This window comes from Ranitomeya variabilis, chromosome 3, assembly GCF_051348905.1.
Source record: "Ranitomeya variabilis isolate aRanVar5 chromosome 3, aRanVar5.hap1, whole genome shotgun sequence".
NCBI lineage: Eukaryota > Metazoa > Chordata > Amphibia > Anura > Dendrobatidae > Ranitomeya > Ranitomeya variabilis.
Window position 1 is genome coordinate 496,494,504 of NC_135234.1, and position 13,923 is coordinate 496,508,426.

The following is a 13,923-nucleotide window of genomic DNA, read 5'->3' on the forward strand; positions in this document are numbered from 1 at the left end:
TTCACCCGTGGCACAGTTGCGGAAATTTCCGCGGCAATTCCGGGCGTGTGCACATAGCCTTAGGCTGTCTTTCTCCTTTTTATGGCATATTCACACATGGGAAAGTGGGGAGTATGTTTTAGTCTTGATATGGTAAACAAAAAAATGACAGCACAATATATTTATGTCTTATGCTAATTTTTACACATGTGAAAGTCTGTTTAAATCTGCATGCTTATAATGCGTATGTGTGTATATATATATATATATATATATATATATATATATATATATATATATATATATATATATATATATATATATATATATATATATATATATATATATATACACACACACATGCATGTGTTCATGCTCACGTGTTTAAGACATTAGGATATTATTCTAGCAACACTCTTGTGGTTTACTTATTATGTTTTGCTTATATAATGCCATCATATTCCACAGCACTATGCAGATATTACCGGCACTGTCCCCATTGGGCTCACAATCTAGAATACCTATCAGTATGTCTTTGGAATGTGGAAGGAAACCGGAGGACCCGGAGGAAACCCACAAACACGGGGAGAACATACAAACTCCTTGCAGATATTGTTAGGTAATATTTTTCTAAAATCCCAGACAACTCCTTTAAAAGGACGGTCGAGTTATGGAAAAAATGGTTATTGCGGGACAAAAAGGACTTCGGTAGAGAAACATTTACTAACAACCTTAACAGTCAATCTGAGATCGCTCAGTTAAGCTTTGGTGCAAAGTAAATGAAACAGAGGCATCAAATACACAATGTATCAAACATACCCAACGTTTCCGTCATCCTTTGGTTTGGTCTTCTTCAGTTTCTTACTTCCATTTTGACTAATGGTCCATGTGTCATCATTCCAACTGCCTTCATGGTCAGAAGACCCACCTTTCCCTAGGTTTCTTTTCCCTAAAATATTTTGAACAGGTCACAATTAGAATAGATACATAGCATTATTAACCCCTTCATGACCGGAGCTTTTTTCGGTTTTGCGCTTTTCGTTTATTGCTCCCCTTCTTCTCAGAGCCATAACGTTTATTTTTCCGTCAATATGGCCATGTGAGGGCTTGTTTTTTTGTGGGACGAGTTGTAATTTTGAACGACACCATTGGTTTTACCATGTCTTGTAGTAGAAAACAGGAAAAAAATTCCAAGTGCAGTGAAATTGCAAAAAAAGTGCAATCCCACACTTGTTTTTTGTTTGGCATTTTTACTACGTTCACTAAATGCTAAAACTGACCTGCCATTATGATTCTCCAGGTCATTATGAGTTCATAGACACCAAACATGTCTAGTTTCTTTTTTATGTAAGTGGTGAAAAAAAATTCCAAACTTTGTTAAAAGAAAAAAAAAAAAATTGCGCCATTTTCCGATACCCGTAGCGTCTCCATTTTTCGTGATCTGGGGTCAGGTGAGGATTAATTTTTTGCGCGCCAAGCAGACGTTTTTAATGATACCATTTTGGTGCAGATACGTTCTTTTGATCGCCCATTATTGCATCTTAATGCAATGTCGCGGCAACCAAAAAAAAGTAATTCTGGCGTTTTGAATTTTTTTCTCTCTACGCAGTTTTTCGATCAGGTTAATCCTTTTTTTTTTAATCGCTAGATCGGGCGATTCTGAATACGGCGATACCGAATATGTGTATGTCTGATTTTATTTTTAATGGGGCGAAAGGGGGGTGATTTTAACTTTTGTGTATATATATATATATATATATATATATATATATATATATATATATATATATATATATATATATATATATATATATATATATATATATACACATACATACATATATACATACACACATATATATACACACACACACACACACACACATATATTTTTTTTTTTTTAACTTTTGGCATGCTTGAGTATTCTCCATGGGAGACTACCACAACCCGATCCACTCTGCTACATAGAGGCGATGTTCAGATCGCCTCCATATAGAAGAATTGCTCACTTGCTATGAGCGCCGACCACTGGGTGGCGCTTACAGCAAGCCGGCACTGACAACCATAGAGGTCTCCAGGAGACCTCATGTTGTCATGCCAACACACCAGTGACCCGCGATAACGTGAAATGGTCACCAGTGTGCGTATTTCCGGCACGATTGCTGGACATGCAATATAAATGCTGCTGTCAAAGTTTGACAGTGGCATTTGACTAGTTAATAGCTGTGGGTGGATCGTGATTCCACCCGCGGATGTTGCAGGCACATGTCAGCTGTTCAAAACAGCTGACATGTCCCCAGAAAGATGTGGGTTCACCCCCGAAGCCCACATCAAAGGGAGGGACTCCGACATCGGCATACTATTACGACCGATGTCGAAAAGGGGTTAAAGGGAAACTATCAGCAGGATTGTGCACAGTAACCTACAGACAGTGTCAGGTCGGCGCCGTTATACTGATTAAAATGATATCTTGGTTGATGAAATCCGTCTTGTGGTTGTTGAGTTAATGATATCCCCGTGCTCAGGGGCGGCCTGTGGGGGGTCTTCATGTGCTGTTCTGATTAGATATTCACCAGTATGGCTTCTGATAGGTCTCTGATCCCTCAGTGACCTGCCCCCTAGTTTACATAATGAATATTATATATATTGAAAAAAACTAAACAAAAAACACACCTTCAGCAGGCAGGCACTAGCGCTCCAGCATGATCATACGATCATGTATAATGTGCATTTAATTCTTTTAGTTGATGCAGTTTGGTGCTTGCGGCGCCATCTTACTAGAGAAAAAATTAAAATTGCCTCCTGCAAGATGTATCTATCGGATCACCAATAGATGCCACTGCGCAGCTGGCGCCATCTTAGTGGAGACGATTTTGTTTTCTCTAGCGAGATGGCACCGCCGCTGCCTGTGCAGTAGCATCTGATGGATCGCCGATAGCTGCTACTGCGCAGGAGCGGCCGGCACCATTTTTAGACAGATTTTATATATATATATATATATATATATATATATATATATATATATATATATATATATATATATATACCACATGAAGACCCCCACGGGCATATCATTACCTCAATACTGAAAATAAAGATTAAACAACAACCACAAGACGGATTTCATCAACCAAGGTATCATTGTAATCAGTACAACGGTGCTGACCTGACACTGTCTGTAGGTTACTGTGCACAATCCTGCTGACAGGTTCCCTTTAATATTAAATGAATAGAGGGCCTCTGTGATGCCATATGGTCTGCAGGGAACTCCCTGCACTAGCCAGAATAGTAGAAAGTGATCCTGTAGGGATTGGTTATGAGTTCTCGTATTCAGAATGGTATGTGCAGTTCAAGCATTAGTGTTCTAGATTATTTCTATAAAATAAATGCTCTTTTAGGCTAAGTTCACATTTGCGTATGTGTCCGCAGCGTATCAGTTGAATGCGCAAACGCATGCCAAATCGCATGCAAAAGCATGGTTACGCCTGCTCATCATCTTGCGCATGACGCAAACCAAAACGCTGCGTGTGCATGCATTTAAATGCGTTTTGGCATGCGTTTGTGTTTTTTATGCGCATGGTGGGGGCGGTGACATCATTTTCTGGACATTCACAGTCTAAAGTACGCATGCGTATTGAACGCGTACGTATGCATGTCTTTGCATACCAATGCGTTCCCATAGACAGTAATGCATTTTTTGATGCAACCATCCGAAATTGTCCGCATGCGGACAATTGCGAAAAATTTGACACCTCAAAAAATGCTCACCGGACCCCGCCGCACACCTCAAAACGACGCATGTGTACGCATCCGCAAGCGAGTGCATGCAAAAACATGTCACTGCGTACATAATGTTAAAGATATGCATGTGTGACGCATGCAGATCATACTGTACGCTGCACACACAGACGTAAATGTGAACCCGGCCTTACCTTTGCCAGTTTGCAAAAATGATTATTAACTGACTGCAAAACAATAGTCTATTCTGGTCACCTTCCGCCTATTTTTAGACAGAGCAGGTTAGGCTATTTAGCTCCTCCAATGCTTTGCATATGGCTGCTGTAAGGAAGACAAACAATTTCCACTACAGTAATACCATACTGCTTATCTATTTCCTTATATAGCCTTGTTTCTTGAAGTTTATAATTATAATCTATAAGAAAAAAGGCTATGGAAGGAAAAACATAAGAATTCGCACAATTATTTTTTATTATTTATTTATATAGCACCATTAATTCCATGGTGCTATGTATGAGAAAAGGGGTTACATACAGAGTTATAGATAACATTTACAGTAAACAAATTTACAATGACAGATTGATACATTTACCTAACTATTGGACAACTGGCCGCATTAAAATGCTATATATGTGTGTATGTATATACACACACACACACACCTCTCATTCAGTGTATATATATATTTATATTATATTTTTTCCCCAACTAACTATACTACTAAACCTATGAGAAAAGGAGATTTTTGTTTACTTACCGTAAAATCTTTTTCTCCGAGCCATTCATTGGGGGACACAGGACCATGGGGTATATGCTTGCTGCCACTAGGAGGACACTAAGTAGACAGAAAGATTAACTCCTCCTCTGCAGTATACACCCCATCACTGGATACAATTTCAACCAGTTCGGTAGTAAAGCAGTAGGAGCATGAACAAAGACAACTATGTCAAAACCAAGAAGTAACAACAAGCCAAAACAGGCTAACAGGGTGGGTGCTGTGTCCCCCAATGAATGGCTCGGAGAAAAAGATTTTACGGTAAGTAAACAAAAATCTCCTTTTCTCCTACGCCTCATTGGGGGACACAGGACCATGGGACGTACAAAAGCAGTCCCTGGGTGGGGAGCAATATGCTAATACCCCATGTACCACTGGCTTACGGCTTAAGGAACTGCCGCTTGCAGAATACGCCTGCCAAGGGCGGCGTCTGCGGAAGAAATAGAATGAATGTGGTAATGCTTGGTAAAGGTGTGCAAACTGGACCACGTCGCAGCCTTGCAGACCTGTTGTGCCGACGCCTGATGCCGAATGGCCCACGAGGCGCCCACCGACCGAGTAGAATGAGCCTTGATCCCAGCTGGGATAGGCACACCCTTGACACGATAGGATTCTTGAATGGCTGACCGAACCCATTTTGCCAGAGTGGCTTTTGAAGCAGGAGAACCCCTCCTGGGCCCCTCTGGAAGTACGAACAGGACGTCTGACGTACGAAAGGGAGCCGTCCTCGAGACGTACCGACGAAGAGCTCTCACCACATCAAGAGTGTGTAGAGCCTTCTCGATGCGATGGACAGGTGTCGGGCAGAACGAAGGTAAAACAATCTCCTCATTTAGGTGGAAAGAGGAGACGACCTTGGGCAAAAAGGTGGGAGAGGTCCTCAATACCGCCTTGTCCGGATGAAAAATTAGGAAGGGAGGGCGGCAAGAGAGCGCAGCCAACTCCGAGACCCGTCTGATGGACGTGACGGCCACCAGGAAGACTACCTTCCAAGAAAGGAGGGTTAAGGAAACGTCCTGCAGCGGTTCGAAGGGAGCCTCCTGAAGTGCTCCGAGAACTAAGTTGAGATCCCACGGATCTAAGGGTGACCTGTAGGGAGGCGCCACACGGGAGACTCCCTGGAAAAAAGTTTTCACCGGCAACCTATTGGCAATCTTCCGCTGGAAAAGAACTGACAATGCCGAAACCTGACCCTTTAGGGAGCTAAGGGCAAGTCCCGACTCTAGTCCGGACTGAAGAAACTCCAGTATGGAAGGAACAGAAAACACTAGAGGGGACCGTCCCTGTGCCTCGCACCATGAGAAAAAAATTCGCCAGGTACGGTGATAAGCACGCATGGAAACAGGTTTCCTAGCTCTGATCATGGTGGAGGACACCCTGGGAGAGAAACCCGCTTGGCCTAGAATCCAGGACTCAACAGCCAGGCCGTCAAAGACAGGGCCCCTGAGTTCTGATGGTAAATTGGGCCCTGTGAAAGAAGATCCGCGCGATCTGGAAGACGCCAAGGGACGTCGGTTACCAGCTGAACCATTTCGGCGTACCATGCCCGACGCGGCCAGTCTGGCGCGACGAGAATCACTGGTACCCCCTCTGCCCTGATCTTTTTGATGACCCTCGGTAGTAGGGGAAGAGGAGGAAAAATGTACGGGAGTCGGAATTGGCGCCAAGGCAGGACCAGGGCGTCCACTCCGAGGGCCCGTGGGTCGAGGGACCGAGCAAGGAACTGAGGAACCTTGTTGTTCATCCTGGAAGCCATGAGATCCACATCCGGAGTCCCCCAGCGATGGCAAATCTGCTGGAAGACCTCCGGGTGGAGGGACCATTCTCCGGAGGCGATGCCCTGGCGGCTGAGGTAGTCCGCCGCCCAATTTTCCACACCTGGAATGTGGATCGCCGAGATGGTCGAATGGTTCGACTCCGCCCAATGGAGGATGTGAGACACCTCGAGCATGGCCGTCCTGCTGCGGGTTCCGCCCTGACGGTTGATATACGCCACGGCCGTGGCGTTGTCGGACTGGATTCTGACTGGATGACCTGCCAGAAGACGGTGAAACTGGTACAGTGCTAGCCTGATAGCTCGAATCTCGAGGATGTTGATGGCAAGGCGAGACTCTTGAGCGGACCACCGCCCCTGGGCTGTGTGATGGTTGAAGACCGCTCCCCAGCCTATGAGACTGGCATCGGTGGTCACCACCAGCCATCGTACTGGGAGAAAGGACCTTCCCTGAGTTAGGGAGGACTTCAGCGTCCACCACCTTAGGGTCTTCCTGACCCGAGGGGACAGGATAAATCGGCGATCGAGGGAGGACGGTTTGCCGTCCCAAGCCGACAAAAGTGCATGTTGCAGAGGACGGAGGTGAAACTGCGCAAATGGAACCGCTTCCATGGCCGCTACCATCTGTCCGAGAACTCGCATGCTGGCGCGAATGGAGTGGGATACTGGGCGAGAAAGACGCTGGGCTCCCTGCTGCAAGGCCAAAACCTTGTCTTGAGGGAGTATGACCAGACCGCGGGAAGTGTCTAGTATCATCCCCAGGAAGGAGATTTGTTGAGCCGGAATTGGAGAAGATTTTTCGAAATTTATCTTCCATCCCAGACGAGAAAGAGTATCCACCGTGAGAACGACGGACTCTTCGCACGCCGGGTAGGAAGGACCCTTTATTAGGAGGTCGTCCAAGTACGGAATTACCACCACTCCCCTGGAATGAAGAATGGCCATGGCAGCCGCCATGACCTTCGTAAAAACTCTGGGGGCGGTGGCGAGACCGAAGGGCAAGGCCACAAATTGGAAGTGTTCCCCGCAAAAGGCGAAGCGAAGGAACTGCTGATGCGGAGGGAAAATCGGTATGTGCAGGTAGGCATCCTTGATGTCTATGGATGCCAGGAATTCTCCCTTTTCCATAGACGCGACCACAGAACGGAGGGATTCCATCCTGAAGTGTCTGATTTTTATGAATCTGTTTAGTAGCTTCAGGTCTAGGATCGGACGAAGTGATCCGTCCTTCTTTGGGACCACGAACAGATTCGAATAGAAACCCTTGAATCTTTGTTCTAGGGGGACCGGAATGATGACTCCGTCCCTTTGTAGTGCCCGTATTGCCTGGAGAAATGCCGTGGTCTTTGACCTTTGAGGGCAAGATTGGAAGAAGCGTGTAGGGGGGAAGGAGGAAAATTCTATTTTGTATCCGGTGGACACCAGATCTCTGACCCACTCGTCGGAAACGACTGAGAGCCAGGTTTGATGGAACAAAAGTAGACGTCCGCCTACTTTGTCGGAGTCCACCGGATGGTGCAAGGAGTCATTGGGCGGAGGATCCCTGGGATGCTGATCCCTTAGATCCGGGAGGTTTAGGCCTGGGTCTCCAGTTACGATTAGGTCTGTAAGAGACCTGGGTGCCTCGGCCACCGCGCGAACCTCGGCCTGATGCGGGGGTAGGAGATGAGGAAGACCAGTTGGTATTGGGCCGAAACGGCCGAAATGGAGGTTGCTGCTGGTACCGAAAGGGCCGGGTAGGCTTTTGCTGGGGGAGAAATTTACTTTTCCCTCCGGTAGCATCCGAAATCATTTGGTCCAATTTTTCTCCAAATAACCGACCAGCCTGGTAAGGCAGGGCTGTTAGAGAACGTTTAGAAGCCGAATCTGCTCGCCAATCCCTGAGCCACAGGGCTCTCCTGATGGAGATTGCATTGGCGGCTGCCTGTGCAGCGCAATTAGCTGCGTCCATAGAGGCATTGACTATGAAGTCTCCGGCCTGCACTATCTGGTTAACCAGGATGCTGGCTTCTGGAGGTAAATCACTGGCTTGGATGTTAGAGGAAAGAGTCTCAGTCCAAGAGACCATAGCCTTAGCCACCCAGGAGGCGGCGAAGGATGGGAAGAGAGACGCTCCTGTGGCCTCGAAGGCGGAACGAGCCAGATGATCAATCTGGCGATCAGAGGGATTCTTAACTGAGGAACCGTCCGAAAGAGACAGGATGGTCTTGGACGCGAGGTGTGACACAGCAGGGTCCACCGAGGGAGACTGTAGCCAGTCTTTGACTAATTCCCGAGAAAAGGGGTATTTGGCCTCTATGAACTTTTGACCTATGAAGCGTTTATCTGGACGATCCCTATGTTTTTGTACAACCTCCTTGAAGTGAGGGTGAGTGACAAAAACCTTTTTAACCCGTTTAGTTTTTTTGAAAGACACCGCGTATTCGGGTTCCGATGCGGAGTCTTCAGTCACCTTCAGGGTCTGATTTACCGCCTCAATGAGAGAGTCGAGAGACTCCTGGGAGGAGGGGGGTTCCTGAACGTAGGAAATGTCGGACTCATATTCAGAGTCATCCGATTTAGGAGAAGGGGACCGAGAAGCAGAGCTTGCGGGTACTGAAGGGCCCGCTAGCTGATGGTCAGGGGATGAAACGCGAACACGTTTTTTAGAGCCCCGGGTGGAAAGTGACCGGTTACGCCCCCTGCTGGTAGACGAATCCATATCGTCGTCTGAATCCTCCACGGTCCGACCTGGAGGGGGGCCCCGGAGGGAGTCAATTGCCCTGGCTAGGGAAGCCACAGATCGTGACAGAGAGGTTGCCCACTCAGGGGGGCTAGGCTCTACCGGATCAACGGGAGCGGCATCGGCGACGGTACCGGCGTCGGCAGGGGGCGGCTGCACAGAGGGTGAGACGCAGTCTACACACAAAGGGTTAGTGTGGGCTCGGGGCAGGGCCGCATTGCAAGTGGCACATACAGTGAAAAACATTGTATGCTTCTTGTTACCCTTTTTTGTCTCCTTAGATTGAGACATAGTGCCTTGGGGACAGAGCGGGCAGTATGCGCAGGGAAGGGGTTAAGCTTTCTTGAAGCAGCTTACCCACGGTCCTTTCTGTGTCCCCAGAGAGAGATGGCGGTTCTGTTGCAGGAATTCTCCTTTGAGCGCTGCAGAAGCGTGGGCTCCGTACAGAGAGAGAGTGAGAATATGGCCCCCGAGATTTGGAGAGCGCTTCTCGTCCCAGACGAGAAGCGCCGGTGTAGGGGGCGGAGCTACGGCCGTGGGAGGAGATTTTTCCCCTGCGGCCTACTCCGGCTGAAGAAGCCGGGGACTAAATTTTTAGGGCCTGCCGACGAATGTGCGGCGGCGGCCGCGACGTAGCGCCGCCGAGCACCACCGACCCCCGGTCGGCGGTGCCTCTCCCTGGGGACCCGGACCGCAACGCTACCGCTAAGAAGGAGCAGGGGGGGTCCCCTGAAGGTACTTACAGCCCCTTGTCCCGGTTCTCACAGCGGACACCTCTGTGAAGATGTGCACTCAATCCATGCACCCAGGATGGGGATGGAGAGGCCCCTGATGCATCACGCTGCAGTGATGTGCACTCAATCCATGAGCAGAGGGGACTGCGGCACAATATCCCCTCCGGACTGCATTCTTCTTACATTGCTGTAAAGCAGGGTCCTGGAGGGGATTGGGGGAAAGCGGGACCGTATAGGAACCGTTGCCCTGGCGCAAACCTTTTGTGCGCCATACGTCGCAGGAGAGGGACGGGGAGGTATACTCGCCGTGCTCGCCTGTTGTTGGTTCGGGGGAGAGCGGACCTTATGAAAAAAAGGACCCGTCGCCCCCTTCACTCCGTTAAATAAAAAATTAAAAATTTACAGAAAATTCAAAATGAAAAATCAAAATAAATAAAGTTGGGGTCTGGAAAAAAGACCCAAGTGCCTCCTAAGACACTAAGCAAGAACTGGTTGAAATTGTATCCAGTGATGGGGTGTATACTGCAGAGGAGGAGTTAATCTTTCTGTCTACTTAGTGTCCTCCTAGTGGCAGCAAGCATATACCCCATGGTCCTGTGTCCCCCAATGAGGCGTAGGAGAAAAAAGAGCAAACACCCTGTAGTAAGTAAATACATAAATAGTAATAGTACAAGTAATAGGGTACTTAGGTAACACTTTTGATCAAAAAAGCACAACACTTACCGAGTTTGATACTAGATATATCACAGCACTGGTTGGGTACACCTTCTTGTGTACATGTATGTCATGGTGAAATGTTATTTGACACACATGGACGGCGCAAGAATGAAGTGGGCACAGGAAATGCACCCATGCCATACACAGCACAAACCAACTGCTACATACAACTGGGCTCCCACTACTGCAATAGCTGGGATCACAGCTAAGTGCGATCCCGGCTATTAACCATTTACATGCCACAGTTGCCTGCAGCATCATTGCAGGGTGCCAATGTCTTGCTATGGCAGACTGAGGCCTAGAAATAACCTCCAGGTCTGCCATGTTTCCAAGTCTATCAGATGTTGGAGATGGGTTCTGATAGGCTACCTGCCAAAAACTGCCAGGTTAGATAATGTACTGTTTAACCGAAGTTGTACAGTGTATTATCAATGTTAACAAAGAATCACATTAAATGGCCACAGTGTGAACATGCCCCTACACACTGCACTTATACCAAAACATCTGTAGTTTTTTGTACTTTGTACAAACAGGGACATGGTTCCCCCTTTTTGAGCTGGGCATTTTGTCTATACTGTACATCTTTCCAGGGGCAGGCGTCTGAACAGCTGGGTCTGGGTCCTGCTCTGCCCCCATCTATTTTGAGGTCTGCTGGCACATAGAAAGGCTTAATACTAAAGACAGGGCAGTCCTGATAGGGCTCACTTTGTCGTGGCGGGATGGTTGTCACGCTTTTTTTTTTCCCACTCAAAATAGTTTTAACTAAGTTATTTACATTACTGTATATTTATTTACTACAGGGTGTTTACTCATATTGATTTTTATCTTAGGGTTTGTTATTATCTATAGCAGGGGTGTCAAACTGCATTCCTCAAGGGCTGCAAACAGGTCATGTTTTCAGGGTTTCCTTGTATTGCACAGGTGATCATTTAATCACCTGCACAGAATGATTCCAGCACCTTGTGCAATGAGAAGGAAATCTTGAAAACACGCCTAAAAATATTTAAAAAGTTATAACTCTCACAATGTGATGCCCCCTCTGCTAAAGACCCCTGACTCTGCCCTCACGTTGCTCCATGAAACCAAGGATGTGCTTCAAAGCCCCCATAATTTTTTAAAAGTACTGCTTTATATAGCACAAGTGATCAGACGATCAAAGGTTCAAGTCCCCTAAAGGCTCTAATAAATGAAGTAAAAACCATAAACAGAAAAATAATTCAAAAACACCAGCAACAAGCAATCAAAACATAACTATACTAAAAAAGTATCAATAAAAATGCATCTTGCCCCGCAAAAAACAAGCCCTCAACACCGCTTTATTGGTAGAAAGATGAAACTGCTTTGGGTTTCGAAGAATGGCGACACAATTAAATGTTTTAAAAAATTTTTTTTTTACAAATATTTTTTTACCCTCTAAAATATTTTAAAAAACTGGACAAGTTTGTTATCGTAATTGTACTGATTTATAGAATCATGCTGCCAGGTCATTTTACCACACAATGAACACTACAGAGTAAGTGTATGTCATATATCCATATCTTACAGATACAATCTATCAGTACATAGCTAAGTATATATAGCTTACCTCGGTCAACATTTGCTCTCAGAGTGGTCAACATTCCCTCGGAGACTAGCGTTTTATACAGAGCCCCTTTGCAGGACCGTTCTGACTTCCGTGATCCACATGATTCGGACTTTTTGTTACTGTCACAGTCCTCAGATTTTGGCATTTCTGGTAGCGGTGACTGGAGAACATCCTCTGTAGGAGATAGTGGTTCATCTTTTATGTCTTCCCTCAGTTCGGATTCTGTGGCATGTGTCAATATGATGGCCGCCTCTGGCTCCATCAATTCTTTGGTGGACTCTGTAGCTTTCTCTTTCTTCTCTTTCGATTTCACTTTTTTCTTTGTTGGCTTTGCCTCTGAGAAGTCATGTTTTGGACTAGCAGCAGAACGTACTTTTTTGCATGGGGAAGATGACGGCGTTTCGGCGCTCCAATCACCCTTTGCAACAGCTTCAATGGTGTACATGACACTTTCTATGTCCGATTCTGACGACTGTCGCTTTTTACAGCTCTTCTTTGGAGATCCTTTGTCAGCAGCATCGTGGTCGGTTTTGTTTTTCTTCTTTTTCTTTTTAATTTTGTCCCTTTTCAGGAATCCTACAAAATGTGCATCTACATGCTCGGCGGAAGGCGACCCGTGGGTTTTAATTGTAACATTACTAAGTCCTTCCTCTTTGCAAACCGTGGAACATTCTTTCTGGCTGTTACATATCACAACTTCATCTTCGTCAGTCTCTTCAACATTCAATGCTTTCAATTGTGCTGGATTTATATTTCCGGAAATTTCGATTTTCACTGCTTCTGATGCCACGCACATCTACAGAAGAACAATCAAAAATCAGATACAATATCGTGATGCAACAATACGAATGTATCATATCCCAAATTTTAAAAAAAGAATTTGTATATGACCACCAAATTACACTGTGGTCTGGCAAATCTAGAGGCAAAAGTTACCTTGCTGCCATATGGACTGCTGCCCAAATTTATAAGTTACAGGTCCTTGCTGTTGTCTAGAAATCTCTCAATCTACCTGCTATGCAGCGACTTTAATTATTATTTTTTTTACTAGCTAAAACCAGATGCTGATACATATTAATCTCCTATTTTCTGATTGTTGACTCTTTCACTCTATTTTCTGTACATAATTATTCAAGATTCCATCTTCCCCTAGCTTTTGTTAAACACATTCAGAAATATGCTTTACATAAAAAACAACAAACTGAAGATGTACACTGATTTCTACAGAAGAGCTTCCTAGGCATGCTCTGTGATCTGTGCAGAGAGCGGAAGGAGCTGAGGGGAGACAAATACGGATTTCTAAAATAAAGATAAGGACATAAAAATGTCATGGAACAATAGAAAAAAAATCTAAAAAAAAAATATGTCTTTAATGTACAACTCTGGCGATAAATTCCATTAAGGAAGTGTGTTTGGAAAAATGAATACAGATTATACACAAAAGGATGGGCAGAACAAGAAACTGGAGCCCAGGGGAACTAAAGTTTGTGTAAAATTTAAGATGATGCATCTTCATTGCTCACTTTGGACACCTTCTTCTTAGGTTCTAGGTCCTAATAACAACCAGTCGCAATCAGAATGGCATCAGAAGCAGACGCTCGTCCTGGCTATGCAGGGTAGAGAAAACATTGCAAGGAGACAAGATGAATGGCCATTCTGAGATGTACTAGGACAGAAAACTGTACTAAAAACAGTTGGTGGCTTTAGCTAAAAAAGTAAAGTGCTGGGTTAATCACACATTTTTAGAGGATTTTAATGTGTTTCTATGTAAAAACTGAGCTACACCCAAAATAAAACAAACCTGCGTCAGCGACCCATGGACAGCAGAGATTCTGCAGCTGTGACCATGCAGTCCTTGTGAAATACACGGCCAGCCCCAGGGAATCATGGCAGTATTTT

General features: G+C 45.6%; 1 protein-coding gene across 6 annotated transcripts in view; it reads right to left on the minus strand.

Annotated features, from left to right (window-relative positions):
• BBX (BBX high mobility group box domain containing) overlaps positions 1 to 13,923 on the minus strand; it is a 104,556-nt gene that overhangs the window by 47,793 nt on the left and 42,840 nt on the right. For all 6 annotated transcript variants that reach the window (XM_077296814.1, XM_077296813.1, XM_077296811.1 and 3 more), the window contains 2 exons: positions 12,025 to 12,820; positions 799 to 928 (listed from right to left, as the gene is read on the minus strand). In XM_077296814.1, the coding sequence (XP_077152929.1) occupies positions 799 to 928; positions 12,025 to 12,820 (926 nt within the window). The remainder of the gene's footprint in view (positions 1 to 798; positions 929 to 12,024; positions 12,821 to 13,923) is intronic.